We start from the raw sequence: 15,521 nt of genomic DNA, 5'->3' as shown, positions 1-15,521 counted from the left end.
ACGTGGCCCCGTGTCACCGTTGTTTCATTGTGGTTACGAAAATTTGCGACTGGGATTTGGATGGGGAGCTGTGGTTCGTGCTCTGGGGCATCTGGGAGTAGGAGTTGGGATAGCGGAGCAGCTGCCCGCCACGTTGACACTGCGTGTGATTTGATTTTATCCGGGTATTTGTTTCTGCCCCAAGAGCCATTAGTTTGAATCACCAGGTCACCGTGACTCAAGGGGCTTAATATAGAGCGGAGAAGACATGCCAAATCACAACACACACCCAAAGGTTAAGTGATCCAGAATGTGGCGGGCTGTGTGCTTCCACTGGAGGAGGAACGGGAACAGAAACATCAGATTGCAGTTGATGTGCCACCATGACTAACATACCTGCTGTGGATTACAATATGACTCAAAGATAAAGGGGTTGTTGCTCCAGTGAGGTGAATGATCCAATCCCACTTGAGTTACAATTCCATGGGTCATGCAGTGATTATTGCTGTTATGCAGTATATTTTGCTGTAACATTCTCTAACTGTATTACACACGCATGTTATAGTCAGTAGATTGAAGCCATGATGGTAGAAAACTTTATGATTGCCATTTTAAAGTCATTGAAACACCAGATGGAAAAAAAAATAAGCCAGGCATTAAAAAGTTCCCTAAAACCACATGAAAAGATTTTTTTTTTTTTTTTTTTTTTTTACAAATACATTCATGTTTTGTTTTCGATGCATACTTTATATACAATTGCTACGGAAATGTATTGAATAATGTTGATGACAACAGTTAAGATTATGACCAAGGGATTATCTTGTGTGGATCATGACTATGCTCCATGCAACGGGACTAAAACCAAATGGCAATCATAAAGTAATGGTAATGGTAAATATTGCAACCTTTTTTGTATTGCTCTTACACCAGGTACTACTTAAAATTTGTGGAGTTCCCCCCCTGCAAGTCATTACAACTGTCACCGTGAACTTAGTTAAATTGCTCTATGTCCTTCCTTTTTGATCTTGATTTGGAGGCATTGTTGGAGTCAATTACAAAGCTTTATGGTCATATATATATATATTTATTTTGGCATATTGGCACTAACAGCAAGGTGACAGCGGCGCGGCTTCAACATGGCAGCATGAGCACAGTCGTGTGGCGCCAAAACTCGACTTCAGTGTGCCGCTGTTTTGTCAGAAGTGTGCAAGAAGTGGTGTTACTGTGATAAGCACCACTGGTCTGACATTGGAAAAGAGACAGATGACTTTGCGGTAACCGTGGCAACAGGTTGGAACTGCCAAACTTGGCACCGCGCTGGACGGTAATTATGAGTCGAACTTTTACACGTTTTGGTAGGGTTCCCAAGCTGGAATAGATAAATGAGGACAGAGTCTGGCAGATGTCACACCTTAAAAAGAAACGCAGAGAAGTCAATATGTTACCAAAAAAAGGGTGTATTAAATTCAAAAATAGCAATATCACGACAAAAGGTTGAGCTATAGTAAAAAGAACAAAATGACAGGGTCATTCCTGATGTGATCAACTACTGTAATAAAGTTTCTGTGCCTAAATGTGTGTGGGATTCACAAGGGTGATAATTAACTTAATGAACCATTGTCTGTGAACACAGCTAACCACTGCAGTTGTAAAGTAAAAGTCAGTCGTGCAAAGAGGAAACCATGCACACCCAAGATGTTTACATGCTCCTCTTCAGGTTTGAACAAGGTTTGATAAAGATTGACTGAGGTGTATTAAAATACAAAAGTTGCCACATGGCCTTCTGAAGCTAAATTTTAATGATTTATTTTCTTGTGACATTCCGGTCTTTCTGACTAAAATCAAGAGGAACCATCAGGTTTGTTCTGAGGTTCCAAGTTGGCAAGCGCTTTCACTTGAAACATTGTCATGTTTTTTAGATCGATTACTGAAGTTACTGCCAACAATGGCAATCATCTTGTTTTCTTTAGCAAATATAGGTACAAAACTAATCCAGACATGTGTTTTTGATGATATACAGTTGGGTTAGAGTACTTTATTGTGACAGGATGACCCCCGTGTCCCATCCTGATATTGAGTGTATCTCATGTGTGTCTCTTCTAGGTGACTACTTTGGCATTCTTATGGACGAAAAGGTGACGGGCTTTCCCTTCAACCTCACAGAGAACCCGATGTACTGGGGCAGCACCGCCAACTACCTCGGCCTCGCCTTTATGTAAGTGTGCATCTGCACATGGTCACGAGCCTAACGGGATGTGCGGCTGATTTGGGCGCTGGTTCATCGGACCGGGGGTTTTTCATTGATCGCAAGAGTTTCCGCCACGTCACTTCAAATTCTGCTGATGAAAGCACTCGTGATCTGTAAATATGGAAAACGTTTTTTGTTTCCCAAAGTTGTGGGACACCCTCGAACAAAAAGGTGAGGATTCAATTCACGAGCACGTTGGTGGGGAGCTCGGCGTGCACCGTTGCTAGGCGAGCACTGCTTGCTTAATGAGCCAGCGGACCGATAAAAGCTATTAGCCTCTCATTGTCCCTCACAGAGAGTTACCGCCATTCGTAGTCTCACAGCAGCCTGAAGCCTACTTTTTGTGGTGCCTCATTATGCCCCATTTCGCACCGGCTTCAACGAACGTCTTTTTACCTCCGCCACCCTTCGGTGAGCTCATGTCTCTCGGTGTCACCTGGAGCTATTCAGAAGTTTCTCGCTCACGTCATTGAATGCAAACACAAAGAACTCTCTGTGCTCGCATTTTCAACTGAGGATCATGGTAGAGGAGGGAGGGAGGGAGGATACTCTCTCAACCTTTTCTACTCCCCTAAGCCCTCCTCTGTGCCACGCTGTCTTTCCCAGACATTAGGCCACTTACTGGCCTGTCTGTGACCTAGAGAGAAGAATAGCTGACACACACTGTCACGTAACTTCCCTAAAATATAGGTTATCGTCAAAAAGAATAATAAAAAAAAGAAACATTATAATAGGAGTAAAAGAGTTATTATTCATTTTGACGGAAACATTTCAGGCTCCAGGTTTTCAGACATGTTGTACATCTGGATAAACACCAAGTGTGAAAGAGGGAACAATTGCAACCTCCTCCACAGGTGACCTCAAACACACAATTTGTGGAGTGTGGGAAGCAACTGAAGCACCCCTGGAAAATTCAAACATGCATGTCGACGAGGTGCAAGGCTGTCGACAAAGCATGAAAATGGCCTTGAACCCAAAAAAACATGTCGGCGTTGCTCTGTTCCTCGTGACGCATTCAGACTCTGAAGGTCATCTGGGACGAGTTTAGTGTTCCCAGAGCCAGAACCAAACCGGATGGAGCAATAATCACCCACCCCCCACCTGTGGAACAAACTTTCAGGATCTCTGTTCAAACAGTCCACTGCTTTAAATCAGGCCTGAACACACTATGGGTTACTGCAATTCAGCTTCTTTTAATCATTTTAGTTTCTGGCTGTTTGAAATGTCTATGGTCTGTTGTGATTGACAGTGAATCAGTGTTGATTGCTCAAGATGAATTTAGCTCACGATCATCAGAAGTACTTTAAAAGCTTGAATTGGAATATAGACATGGACTAGTTGGACCACCCTCTGTCTTGGCAATGTGTAGTTCACTCATGAAATCCCTTTCTATTTATCTTAATGTTGCCACATTTGTAAGGAACATGCATTTGTGGGATGAGCAGCAGAGCTGATTGTGTGGAATGTCAAATTTTCGTAATCCATCATGCCATTGCTTAGACTTATGCCTAACTTTTCTTTTGCCATTTTATAGTGTTTCTATATTTGAAATGTGTTACCGTGGTAAATCATTAGCATTAGCATTCAATTTCTATTGTTCAATGGCGTGTGAATGTATGTGTGAATGTGATGAATCGTTCTTTGGCACTGCGCTCAGCGAAAAGGCACTTTAAAAGTGAAGTCCATTTACCATTACAAGTCCGTGCTATTCTGCAAAGCTGCTGACAAGCATTTATTTGCACTTAAAGAACCACAAGAAAGACCATTTTTAAAGTTTAAATTAAAAGATTATTATGTCACTATTTTACTGGTCCGGCCCCCTCAAGATTATATCGGGCTGCATGACACTTCTCGTATACCGTATTTTCCGCACTATAAGGCACACCGGATTATAAGGCGCACCTACATCGATTGACATAATTTACAACTTTGTTCACATATAAGGCGCACCACATTATAAGGCGCATGGAATAGACCAGTGGTCAGGAACCTTTATAGATCAAAGCCATTAGGTTACATTTTCCACTGATTCTACCACCCAGAGAGGTGCACGCACTTTATTTTGATAGTCCTACCTGCAGCCTATGCCAGGAAGACACTACACACAAAACCTTCTTCACTGCTGGTTGACAACTTACAACTACCGGTAATAAACTAAACTACATGAACTAAGCAACAAAAACACAACACAACACAATTATTACCGACACCACAAACCAAATATAACCCCCAATAATTGCATTTAAAACACCACAAACAGAAACTCCCATAATTCATTGCAGCTATCGGCTGCACTGAGGAGCTCAGGATGCAAGGCATGATGGGAATTCATGTTTTGTGTTGTTGGAGGTTTTTGTGGGTCGTTGTTGGGCTTGGTGTTGTGTTGATTGTGTTTATGCTGTGTTTTTGTTCCCCAGTTTAGGGAGTAATTATTTCATCTAGTTTATTTTGGTTTGTTAGAATGTTGGTGTGCAACCATGAGTGATGAATGTGTTGTGCGGAGTGTCGTCCGCTCTGAAGATCCGGTTGCGAAGTTAGAGTTGTCAAAATAAAAGCTTCTGGTTGTTCAGCTGTCAAATAGCAGTCTCGAGTAGAGCAATTCTTCCATATATAAGGCGCACCAGGCTATAAGGCGCACTGGCAGCTTTTGAGAAAATTTGAGGTATTTAGGTGCGCCTTATAGTGCGGAAAATACGGTAATCAGTGTAACAATTCTAAACCTGCTTTCATCACAGGATTCGCATTAATTAGACATGAGTTAAGAGACAAACCACGGAGTAAATCATGTTGCCTCATGGATCACAATCATGTGTTGTCCTTGTGGCCCGTACAAATCTCTCAGCAAGAAAGAGAAATGGCGCTGTGGCTTTCGAAAGGTCGCCCGTTGCCTGGAGCAGAATCACATTGCCTCTCATGTCAACTCGGCAATACTGTGTCTCTTTTGCGTCGTGGTTTATATTACAGTGTGCATACGTTGAGAAGGAGAGTTCCGTCACAAAAACACTAAAATGCCTCTCAAGGCGGTTTTGTGAACAAAGCTCATATTCATGGGTATCGTTGTACTGGATGTGTGATTGTGTGCTTGTAATGAGATAGTGCGGTTACATAACACCAGACTTACAGGTTACATTCCTGCAGGCAGTTATATTGTTTTTCTTCGATACCTTTGAGTACTTGTCTCTTTTTGATCACTGTTCAGTCACGATTCATGAAGCAATTCAGTTTTAAACATTAGAAGCTATGTGCACTTAACAGTTCTTTGCCGCCATGACCTGTATAGACTGAGATTGCTATTGATTTTCTCTTTATTTTCTTTTTCCCCTACAGTCCTTCTATACAACAGATGATGAAGGACTAGACCTATGCAACTCTATTTTGAGAAAGGTGGTTTTTCTTTTTCTTTTTTTCTTTTTAACTGTATGACTCAGGCTTGGCAACACAGTGGGCAAATCTAGCCTATCTACTCGTGGAAGCATTGGAATACTTTCAGTATTGACGCCCTTTAGTTTCTTTGTGTGTTCTGAATTCTCCTAGTGTGTTGACCTCACCTTGATTATTTGTTCTCTCAGTCTTGATGAATCCTCAATACAAGGGCATAGAAAGTCATTTGAGCACACGGTCAACTAGAGCAAGAAGGTAAGATTCATGGAAATGTCTGAGGAACTTAATAGATAAGATGAAAGTAACTGGGTGTAGAAAGAGGAAAAGTGTTTATTGAGGACTATTCTGAATCATAAACATTCTTATGTCGACTCAATCAGGTTTAAACTTAGAAGCTGATCATTTCTGATCTGCCTATTCAATTGACTAAGGACCTCATCTCGGCAACATTTCAAGCAAAAGCATGTAGTTTTTGTGTTCTAGGAGTCCTGGTCAGGCACCTCGATGGAGTGTTGAGCACATAAGTGTCAAGAATAGAAACTGTCAGTTTGTTTCCATCAAATATGAATCACTTCTCAATAATACTTCAATCTGAAATCAATTTTACATTTTTGTCATATACCTTACGGTTGCGTGCTGTCTGAATAATTAGAGCAGATACAGTCCTCACAGTTCTGGATGAGTTGGACTCTGTCAAAACTAGGTCAATGTGTGGGGAAGTTTGGTTCTCCCACTCATCCACTAACAATACACAAGGGCAAACCTCTGTTTCTGTATCATCCCTCTGCCTTTTCATGTGTGAAATCATTTCAGGTTTGAACTGTCAATGCGAGGACATTCCTACGTTTAGGAACTCAAGGGTTAAGACCTGGGTTTTCTCTTTTGAGTTTGAGGACAACTCACAGAATCCAATGTGTTATGTCCATGTGTTAGAAAAGATGTTTGTTTCTTTCAGCTGCTGTACCATGCTAAATTCTCTCCCTGTGGTTCTTCTGTGTCATTTTTCATTGATGTGTTCAATTTCGCTTTATCTGAGAGCTCCCCATAGCCCACTGGCCCAAACTGTCTGTTATTAACCCACTTTTTGGGATTGGAAAGCCCGTCATTCAATCTGAAATAAAACTAGGTGAGCTTATAAAATGATAATGTGGACAAAATAGGCAATTTGATGAGGACATGGTCACGTGCCTCTCAATAAAGGTGCCAATTTTGTAACATGGTTGAAATGGGTCAAGTACTGTACCTCTGTTTCTGTTCAAGGCCTCATTTTAAAATAATAACTGCAAGTTCTGATATCAACAACAGCCTTTAAAAAAAACAATAATTCTGTAACTTCTAAGGCTTTTTATTTATGTTTGATGTCGTCATGTTAAGCCTCTACTGCATGTCTTTTTATTTTAGACAGCAAAGAATATCGCATATCACTTTGGCTACATTCACACTGCAGGCCTTGATGATCAATTCCGATCCCAGTTCTGTGTGTGATCGTTTACGCTACATTTTAAATGCGACCTCCACCAGACTGCAGTGTGAAGATCATCCGACCCCAAAGTGACCCACATGCGCACAAGAAGGAGAGTTGTTTAGAACCTGGGGCCGACATAGCCTTCTCCATATCTGCCCCCACACTTTGTTCAGAACCGACTTTGATCATTTGCACTAATCTATTTCTTTTATTATGTTCTTATGAAGTTTCTCCATTTTCTGCATGTTTTTATAATGTAAAATGTCTCTGAGTGTCTGAGTTTAATATCAGCATATGATGCATTTTAAATATTTCAAACATTACAAATTCAAAGCATACAAATTATGAAAGAAAATATTTTTGAATAGTTGTCCTGATAATGAGAATGAGGCATCGGTTGCAGTTCCACTAAAATGCCACACATTTCTTTTTCTTTCTGTCACAAGCAGTTTTCAACATAACGTTCTCAAACTGCCTTATTACTCCACAGTCTACCCGGATTAGTCAAGAAAAACAAATAAATAAATACAAAAAACGGGAAATCGTTGAAACACTTTTAAAGTTGCATGAGATTTCCTGACTGACATTCGGTTTAACTTTCTTCACAAGTCAATCCACTGTTGACCTTCAGAATAATTTCACTGGAGAAATCAAACGTTGATGTGGATTTGAAAGTAGTTTGTACATATTTGTCTACGTCAACAAAGTCGACATCAATAGAGCTTTGTTGTTGTTGTTTTTAAATCACTTCTTCCAAAATCTGTGCCAAGCTCCTCTTATCATATTCAGATCAAGGAGACGTTCATCACAAAACAGACAAAGACAACACTGTTTTCAGACTGTAAACCTTGAAGTAGACATAAATGGAGTGTTTATGTAACCTGCAGTGAGATTCCTTCTTCCAACTTATCCTGCATCACTTTGGCCACTGCCAAATGTCAAAAGTTGATCAAAGTCTTATGCCTGGTATTAACATAGTTATTACAAAGTTATCTGGGTATATACCCAAAATACAAAGTTTTACTAAGCAAGGTATTTGTATACCTATGATTTCACTCAAAGTGTGCACAGTCATTTTCCAAAAAGTTACCAGTTTAGGGCATTCCCATACACAATGGATTAAAGTGCCTTTCTCAGTCAAGCATTTCACACGTTTCTGGAATCTCTGGGTTCCATTTGTTGAGTTTCTCTGGAGTTATGTACGTCCTCATTAACCATTTATGTTGCAGGAGTTTCATTCTTGTATTATTTGTTTGTGTTTGATCGTTTAAACAAGCTGTTGCCCACTCAGCTTCTTCAATCTCTTCTTCTATATCCACACTCCAAGCATTCATTCTATCATTACTTGATTCCTTGTTGTGCGAGACAAGTGTTGCAAATAGAAATTTGCTGTTTCCCATGCCCACACTTTATCATTATACCCTCCAGGCAGGACAAAGTTGGCTCACGAAGAGTTTCATGATGTCTTGAGGAGACAAAATGTTTGACTTGTAAGTACTTAAAAAAGTAAAAATTTCAGTCGAAGATTGTTAAAGGTGTACACAAAGTTGGGAGATATATATGACCGGGGCTCCCTATTAACATTTGTCAGCCAGAACCTTAACACCACCATCTGCCCTGCCGCTCAAAGGTTAATCAATTATAGTTGAACAAACATTCATAGTTTTCAGATGATCAATTCTTTTGAACCAACAGATTGCTTTCACCCTCCAGGTTTACATGGATAAAACCTAGTGCAGCATTGATATTATGTGGTAGCTGATATATACGAATTGTGCTCAAACAAATGCAACAATCTGACGGATGCACAAAATAACCAACAATTTAATGCATTTGCCTTCATGAATCTGGGATATTGGCTAATGTGTACGAGGTGAGTTACAATGTCTGCAGTCTCTTTGATTAAGTCCAGTTTTAACACGTTTGACAAAAGCGGTGCAAATCATACCACAATACATGGCATAGAACATTTAAAATCCAAGAGGGAGAGATTAAACAACATAACTGATCAGCAGCAGTGACTAAATAGGATCGGTTAATAAACAAAAATAAGTTGCTCCAACAGCTGATCAGTTATAAAATGCAAAATCAGTAAAGTTTATTATAAGTTCCTGCAGATCTGTAATATCAAAATAAGTATGACTCGTCCTACCCTGTAATCATTTGTTGACCATCTGCGAAGCAAAACAAAAATCTTGACTTGTGCGTTTACAGTATTAGTAAAGTTGTACTTTCAGTTTGTGCAATATTTTATAAGTAAACTTTAAGTCGATTGTCGATTGTAGCTGTATCTGAAACAGTTATATGTCCAATGCTTTTTGACATTAACAATTCAAATCTTCAACGGAGCCACAGAGCAAAATGTTTGACCTGCATATTCTTGTTGCATATATAACCAAGGCCTTCCCATGTGGGTGTACCAAAAATGCTAATATGTCTCGGGCCCAGCAGCCTTGTCGTATGTTGTCCATTTCATCCTTCTGATTTGACACATTTATGCAAATTTATGAAAGTCAGCGCACAGGTGGGTGAAGGATCAAGAGAAAAATATGACCGAAATTTTAAATCAGTGTTATGCTCATAAAGTAAACAAATGTCTGTACAGGGAGTACTGTGACTCACACAGATAATAGAGCACAGACAGATTCCCATGCAAATTGGAATAACAGCATGTGGACCAAGACGGACAGATGAATTGTTTGGGAAAACAACATGACTATTCTGATGCCGTCAGCCATTTACACCTTTGGGCCAAACTAACTGGCACGTGTCACTCGGAGCATAATCATGATCATCAAATAACACCATCAGGTACAATTTGAGGTGAAATGAGAGAATAAGTTGGGTCTGTTTCGTTTATTGTTTTTTTTGTTTACTTTGGTTCTATTCAGAACAGGAAAAAGAAAGGGGAAAAAAAACTGGAGCATTGTGTCAGCCACGTGTATGGAGGTAACGCTTCGATGTGGCACAAAAGAGTCAGCCGACTGGCTGATGGGCGTTGAGCCTGTCATTGGTCATTATGGCGGCTCGCAATATGGGTCAACGGAGAAAAGAGGACACCAAGCGAAGTCCTCTGACTCATCGTGTCAGACGGGTGTGTCACGATCATTGTCGGGCCGCACTGAAGCTGGCGTTGACGAAAGACGTGAATCCATTGTGAGACACGTTCGTTTACTGAAAGAAAATCTAAGCCACTTTGATTCCCCAGTATTTCAATACACGAGTTTTCAAAAAGGGTAGAGCAATAAAGTCAAGTTGCATGAATTTGATGTCCCAAAACGGAAGAAGAAAAAACAAAACCTTTGCTGCTTTCCAATTATTGAAGAGATCCAATTTAACTGGAATGCGGTGGAGTATCAGAAAGTAGGCCTGAGAGCTCAACATGTTCATTTCTATTAATTCATGACAAAACAAATTAAGCCTTTTATTTTTTTTTATCTGCTCTGTTTATATTTCAACACAGAACACAGAAGGCAGCCAAAAACAGTGGCAGGTTCATTGATAGAACAATGTGATCATTTGAGAAAATGAAGGACAAAAACCACTGACCCTCAGTTGCAACTCATTGTAGAGTATCTGGGGATACTTTGGACGACTTTTGATATAGCAAATGTAATATAGCAAATAATTACATAGTTAAGTTGCAATATATTTGTTCACAAATGCTTTACAATCTGAGGCATCTGTCACCTGATGCCATCAGATTGATAGGTTTGTTTTGGGATGGACAATATCCGACGTTTCCAGTCTGATACCAAGTAAAACCAAAGCCAAACGTTCATGATTTCAGAGAGGAAATCAAAGCAAAAGAAGAGTCTAATTTTGGGCCGGTCATCATCAACATTGATAAACTTAACATACCTCCTTGGTGCTCTAATACCAACCTTGTAAATAATGCAGTCACCTTCTCCTAAGATGAATAGAACATGCGTTAACTAGAAATTAGCATTTAAGCTGTAATAATTGATTGTTCAACGGGTAATCAATCCTTGACATTATTGCATCGATCGTCGCGTATCTCATGTTGAACAGTCTTCCCTCTTTCTTCATAGCCAATTACTCGGCAATGATCTTCCATGACACATATAAATATAATGAGTGCCATTACAGGGTCACTTCAGTCAACCGACGCCATACATGCATGTGATACATCAAGTTGATGGTCCAATGATGGCCTGCAGAGAAACAAGTCCCCCATTCTGATACATGGAAGCCATCCGAGAACGTAACAAAAGTGGAAAAGCAAACATTTATAATCAGTCTCACTCCCATAGAGAAGGGATCATTGGTGCAGAGAAGTTGATGACACAAGTTCTTTACAAGATAAAAAACAACAATACTTTGGACATTATTACAAAGTAAATCAATATAGTCTTATGAAAAAAGCACCAGTGTGTGAAGAGAACAATGCAAAACCAGCCAAAGGACAATATTTCTTCCCTTTACCGTTCAGGCCAAAATTAGTTTTTGGACGTCAGGAAGACACAGAGAGCTCATATGCAAGTAATTTGTCCTCAGTGGTGATATTGCCTTAAATAAGTCCAGGAAACAGCCAAATTTAACCGGACTGTTTTACTGTCTCTCTTTCATCCCAGCATTTCTGTTACCGTCTCTTTAACTAGGTCATGGTGAACATTTATATAAGCCTCATCGCAAGACATTTGGCTCTTTCCACACATCTTGTCTTGTTGCTTTAACGGATATGGTGATGCGCCGACCCCCGGCAAGGCAGCAAACTTTACAAAGGTGAACTTAACTTATTACTACGTGGGAAGAAAATTCCGTGCAGATGCTTGGTTTTTTTGCGATGCAGCTCACACAGCGGTGCCGCATTAAGTGTGTAAAAAAATGCATGCTTGTGACACTTGTTGATAACATCCTGCCTCACGAAAGGATTCGTCGTCTGGCACGGTCAGACCTTACTGTATGTATTATGTGCAGTGCATTACTTCTATTTACATGTCGCCATGCTTTTATAGAAAAACCGTGACTACATGTGTTTTTTGGTTTTTTAATTCTCTTTTTTCAATGAATGTGTTTCTGTGCCACTTTCTGATCACATATATGTAGGTCAGTGTCTTTTCTCTTTTCTCCACAGCTCAGCTGTTTTTCACTTAATTTATTATGTCCAGTTAATGGACACTCATTTAGTTTCCTTTGTGTTGTTTTGTAAAAAAAAAAAAAAAAAACTATCCTTACACATTTTGTATTAAATCTCAAGAGCCTCTGCCTTTTGTTCTGCTGGATTTGTTCCTCGCCCTCTCTGGTTCTCTAATTGCACAAGTTAAACAAGACGGCCTCGCCTCGAGTAGGCACTCAGGAACTAAATGGTATCCATATCCAGACCACATCACACATAGTGCTTTATTTATTCTTTTCTTTTCTGTTCTCTTTTCCCAGTGGTGCCAGTCCTGTTGGTCTCATCCTGACTGCCATAGTAGCCTTTTCTTACAAAGTGGCCATAAGATTTGAGGGGTAAGTCCGTCTCAGACTTGGTTCCAATGTACTTTTAATAATTTGTGTGAAGCTGAAATGAAAGAAGAATCTTTAAGGTGAATCATCTAAAGCCTCTTTCAGTGTATCAATCTGTATGTGCATGCTCCAAGTAGTGGGGATCTTTCTACATCCAGCTCAAGAAGTAACTACACTCAAGGTTTGATGTGGGTGATAAAGCTTTTTGAAGCTTCAGCTAATGATGGATATATGCTGTATCAGAACATAAAACCTCAAGATTTTACACTGAAAAGTGTAGCTGTACTAATGATAATGTCAATGCTGCGTGAATTTCTGATGCATTGCGGTAATACTGGCTGTTGCATACGTATAAAGCAGAGGATGTTTTATCCCACTTCTTATCCATCTCAAACAAGGCCTTTACTCAAATCTGTCAAGAAACGAACAACTTTATAACTATATCTACATAAAACATGATCCGAATGTAGATTTCAAATACTAAGAAGACATAAAAATGTATTGTAAGTGGCAATGGGGCAAACACAACCTCTCTGAAACACTGCTATCATGAATTAGGGTGGTCGGAAAATAAAAACAACTCAGTAAATCATTGCTGGTGCCCTCTAATAATTATTTTACCGTTCAAGTTAATATCCCAAAATATTTTTTCAGTTGAATAATATTAAGAGGTGGCTCATGGAAATGTTACCATAATTTGATAGAATTTTTTTTTTTTTTAAAGAAAGACAACTTTCATTGCAAAAATCATTCAATTTCCTAATGGAACAGCTTGTCAATAACAGCTTACTTAGGAAATGCAGTACATTGCAGATCCTTCAGTGTACAATGCTTATTTTGTATGAAATCAATTGTCTCCTCTGCCCGAAATCCATACTTTTGTAATGATATTGCAATAAATATGAGTCATACCGCATCTTTACAGCATTTGCAGCTCAAATTTGGATGTTTCTAACTATCACGAAGTGGGCAAATTATGGGAAAATAGATCAAACTTCATGAGTGATGAGCTACCTCTAAATCTGAAGAAATTGACCTGAAATTTTATACATATCATCACAGTGGCAAAAGGAATAAATTCAATCAACGTTGGTAACTTTTTTTGCCTATATTTTGGAGCATCCTACTTCCTACTGCACATGCGCACCACGGCCATAGTAAATAATTATTCTGTGCTTTCTGGCATCTCTCTGTAAAAAGACATTGTTTTGACAACATTGCAGTGTAACTGTGGAAGTTGTCTGAAACCAAAATGCAAAAATGATGCAAGTTCGCTTGAAACATTGTTGTGTAGCCGGAGCTCATGCTCCCTAATCGTGGGGGAATAATCCAACACTTGTTGAATTCTGAATTGCTAGGAAGAGGCGACATCGAAAGTCCAAAAAGTGTTGTTGCGATAAACGATTGGCCGCCACAAGCCAATTCTCCCTGTGCTAATTTTTTCTGACACCTCCCGCTCAAAACCCAAAAAGGCTGTGGTGTGACTCTCATCTGTATTTATACTGAAAATCAAGATCAAATGAGCTTCTGCTCTTGTTTTGCTCGACAGTCCCTGAAAGATTTCTTGTCTTTCTAAACTATACAAAAGGCATTTATACATTCATGGACCAATGGTGAAACAAAGGTTACAGATTCTTGATGGCCTCTTGTTGTCGACTTTCTGCAATTGTTTCAAACAGTAATTAATTCTATATCGGGAGCTCATCTACTTTCCGTCTGTGGCCCACACACTGATGCAAAGCAGGTCGTCACACAGTTGAAATGGGAACACGTCACTTGACTAGTTGGCTTTCTATCAGTCTTAAGTGCTTCATACGATTGCCCCGCATTCGCCCACACATCCCCCCCCTTGAGTAACGCCATGATATATTACTTTAAATCTTGTTGCTGCTGCAGCTTTCCTTGGGTGCGTCATCTGCATCACTTCACCAGAGTATTCATTGGACAGGCGAAGGGATACCAACCTAACAGTGTGAAACCTTTCCAGACACCTTCAGCATTGACGGTCAAACCCTCGCTGCCTCGTGTTTCTCAGAATCTCTTTGGAGATTACGAGGCCAAGCAGACTGGTCAAAGTGACCTAGTTCTGAATGTCTGTGCGGCGCACACGTTTACAAACACAAACGCATGGAAATAAACCAAAGACCCACGACCGTCACAGATGAGACTGAGCCGAGCCTCAAAGCAGCTGCTCGAGTTACTCATCAGTACCCTTCTGTGCATTTGCGTGTGCTGTTCGCTCTGTTATCTTCCCAGCAAGAGTTGAGGTGTCAGTGAAGGTGTTAGTAATCGGGATTCAAACGTATGTTGAGAACGCGCCACCATAGCAGCCAGATGTTCATAGTTGGGGTGAGAGCGAGGACCTATAGCAAGCAGTTGGTAGTCCTGAACATGAAGGCAAATGATCAAAATTGTCAGGAATCAAAACCAGAAGTAAGAAACTGGGGAGCTGTTTCAATTGAACGGAATCGTGACACCGCCACTTGCAATGTTGCCTTTGTCAGTTTTTCTTTCTCAATATCATTATTAATGCTACCATAGTAGTTATCATTAAGTCCCCCCCCCCCCCAAAAAAAAAAAAAATAACCTTGTTTTCTTGGTATACGTTTATTTAATGTCAAATGCTCATTCCAATGCAGTGGACAAATGGAAGAATGAAAAACAATAATGTTTAAATCTCTTGAAAGGGTATAGAGCGTTAATGATCCATTCACTATTGCTGTTGAACATCTGATTCTCCCAGTTTAATTAGCTACTTCATTAATTTCTTCTCAGGCTGCAACTTATGATTATTTTAATAATCGATTAATTAGTCGATAATTTTTTCGATTAATCGATGAATTGGTTAAAAAAACAACCAAAAAAAAACATTTCAAATTGTAGAACCAGTTGATATTGAATAAGCCAAACACCGCAGCAGAAGTGGAGATATTTTCGAGATCGTTGCGTTATGTAATGCGCATGGAAGGTGAAGTT

At 39.8% G+C, this 15,521-nt stretch overlaps 1 protein-coding gene across 1 annotated transcript in view; it reads left to right on the top strand.

Annotated features, from left to right (window-relative positions):
* The window catches only part of pemt (phosphatidylethanolamine N-methyltransferase), a 65,998-nt gene that overhangs the window by 47,224 nt on the left and 3,253 nt on the right, over positions 1–15,521 (top strand). The window contains exons 5-6 of the mRNA XM_080517237.1: positions 2,083–2,194; positions 12,474–12,548. Of these exons, the coding sequence (XP_080373363.1) occupies positions 2,083–2,194; positions 12,474–12,548 (187 nt within the window). The remainder of the gene's footprint in view (positions 1–2,082; positions 2,195–12,473; positions 12,549–15,521) is intronic.

The sequence above is a fragment of the Blennius ocellaris genome (genome assembly GCF_963422515.1).
Source record: "Blennius ocellaris genome assembly, chromosome: 21".
In the NCBI taxonomy this organism is placed as follows: Eukaryota; Metazoa; Chordata; class Actinopteri; order Blenniiformes; family Blenniidae; genus Blennius; species Blennius ocellaris.
Note: the sequence above shows the minus strand (reverse complement) of the source record. Positions and strands in the feature narration are given on the sequence as shown.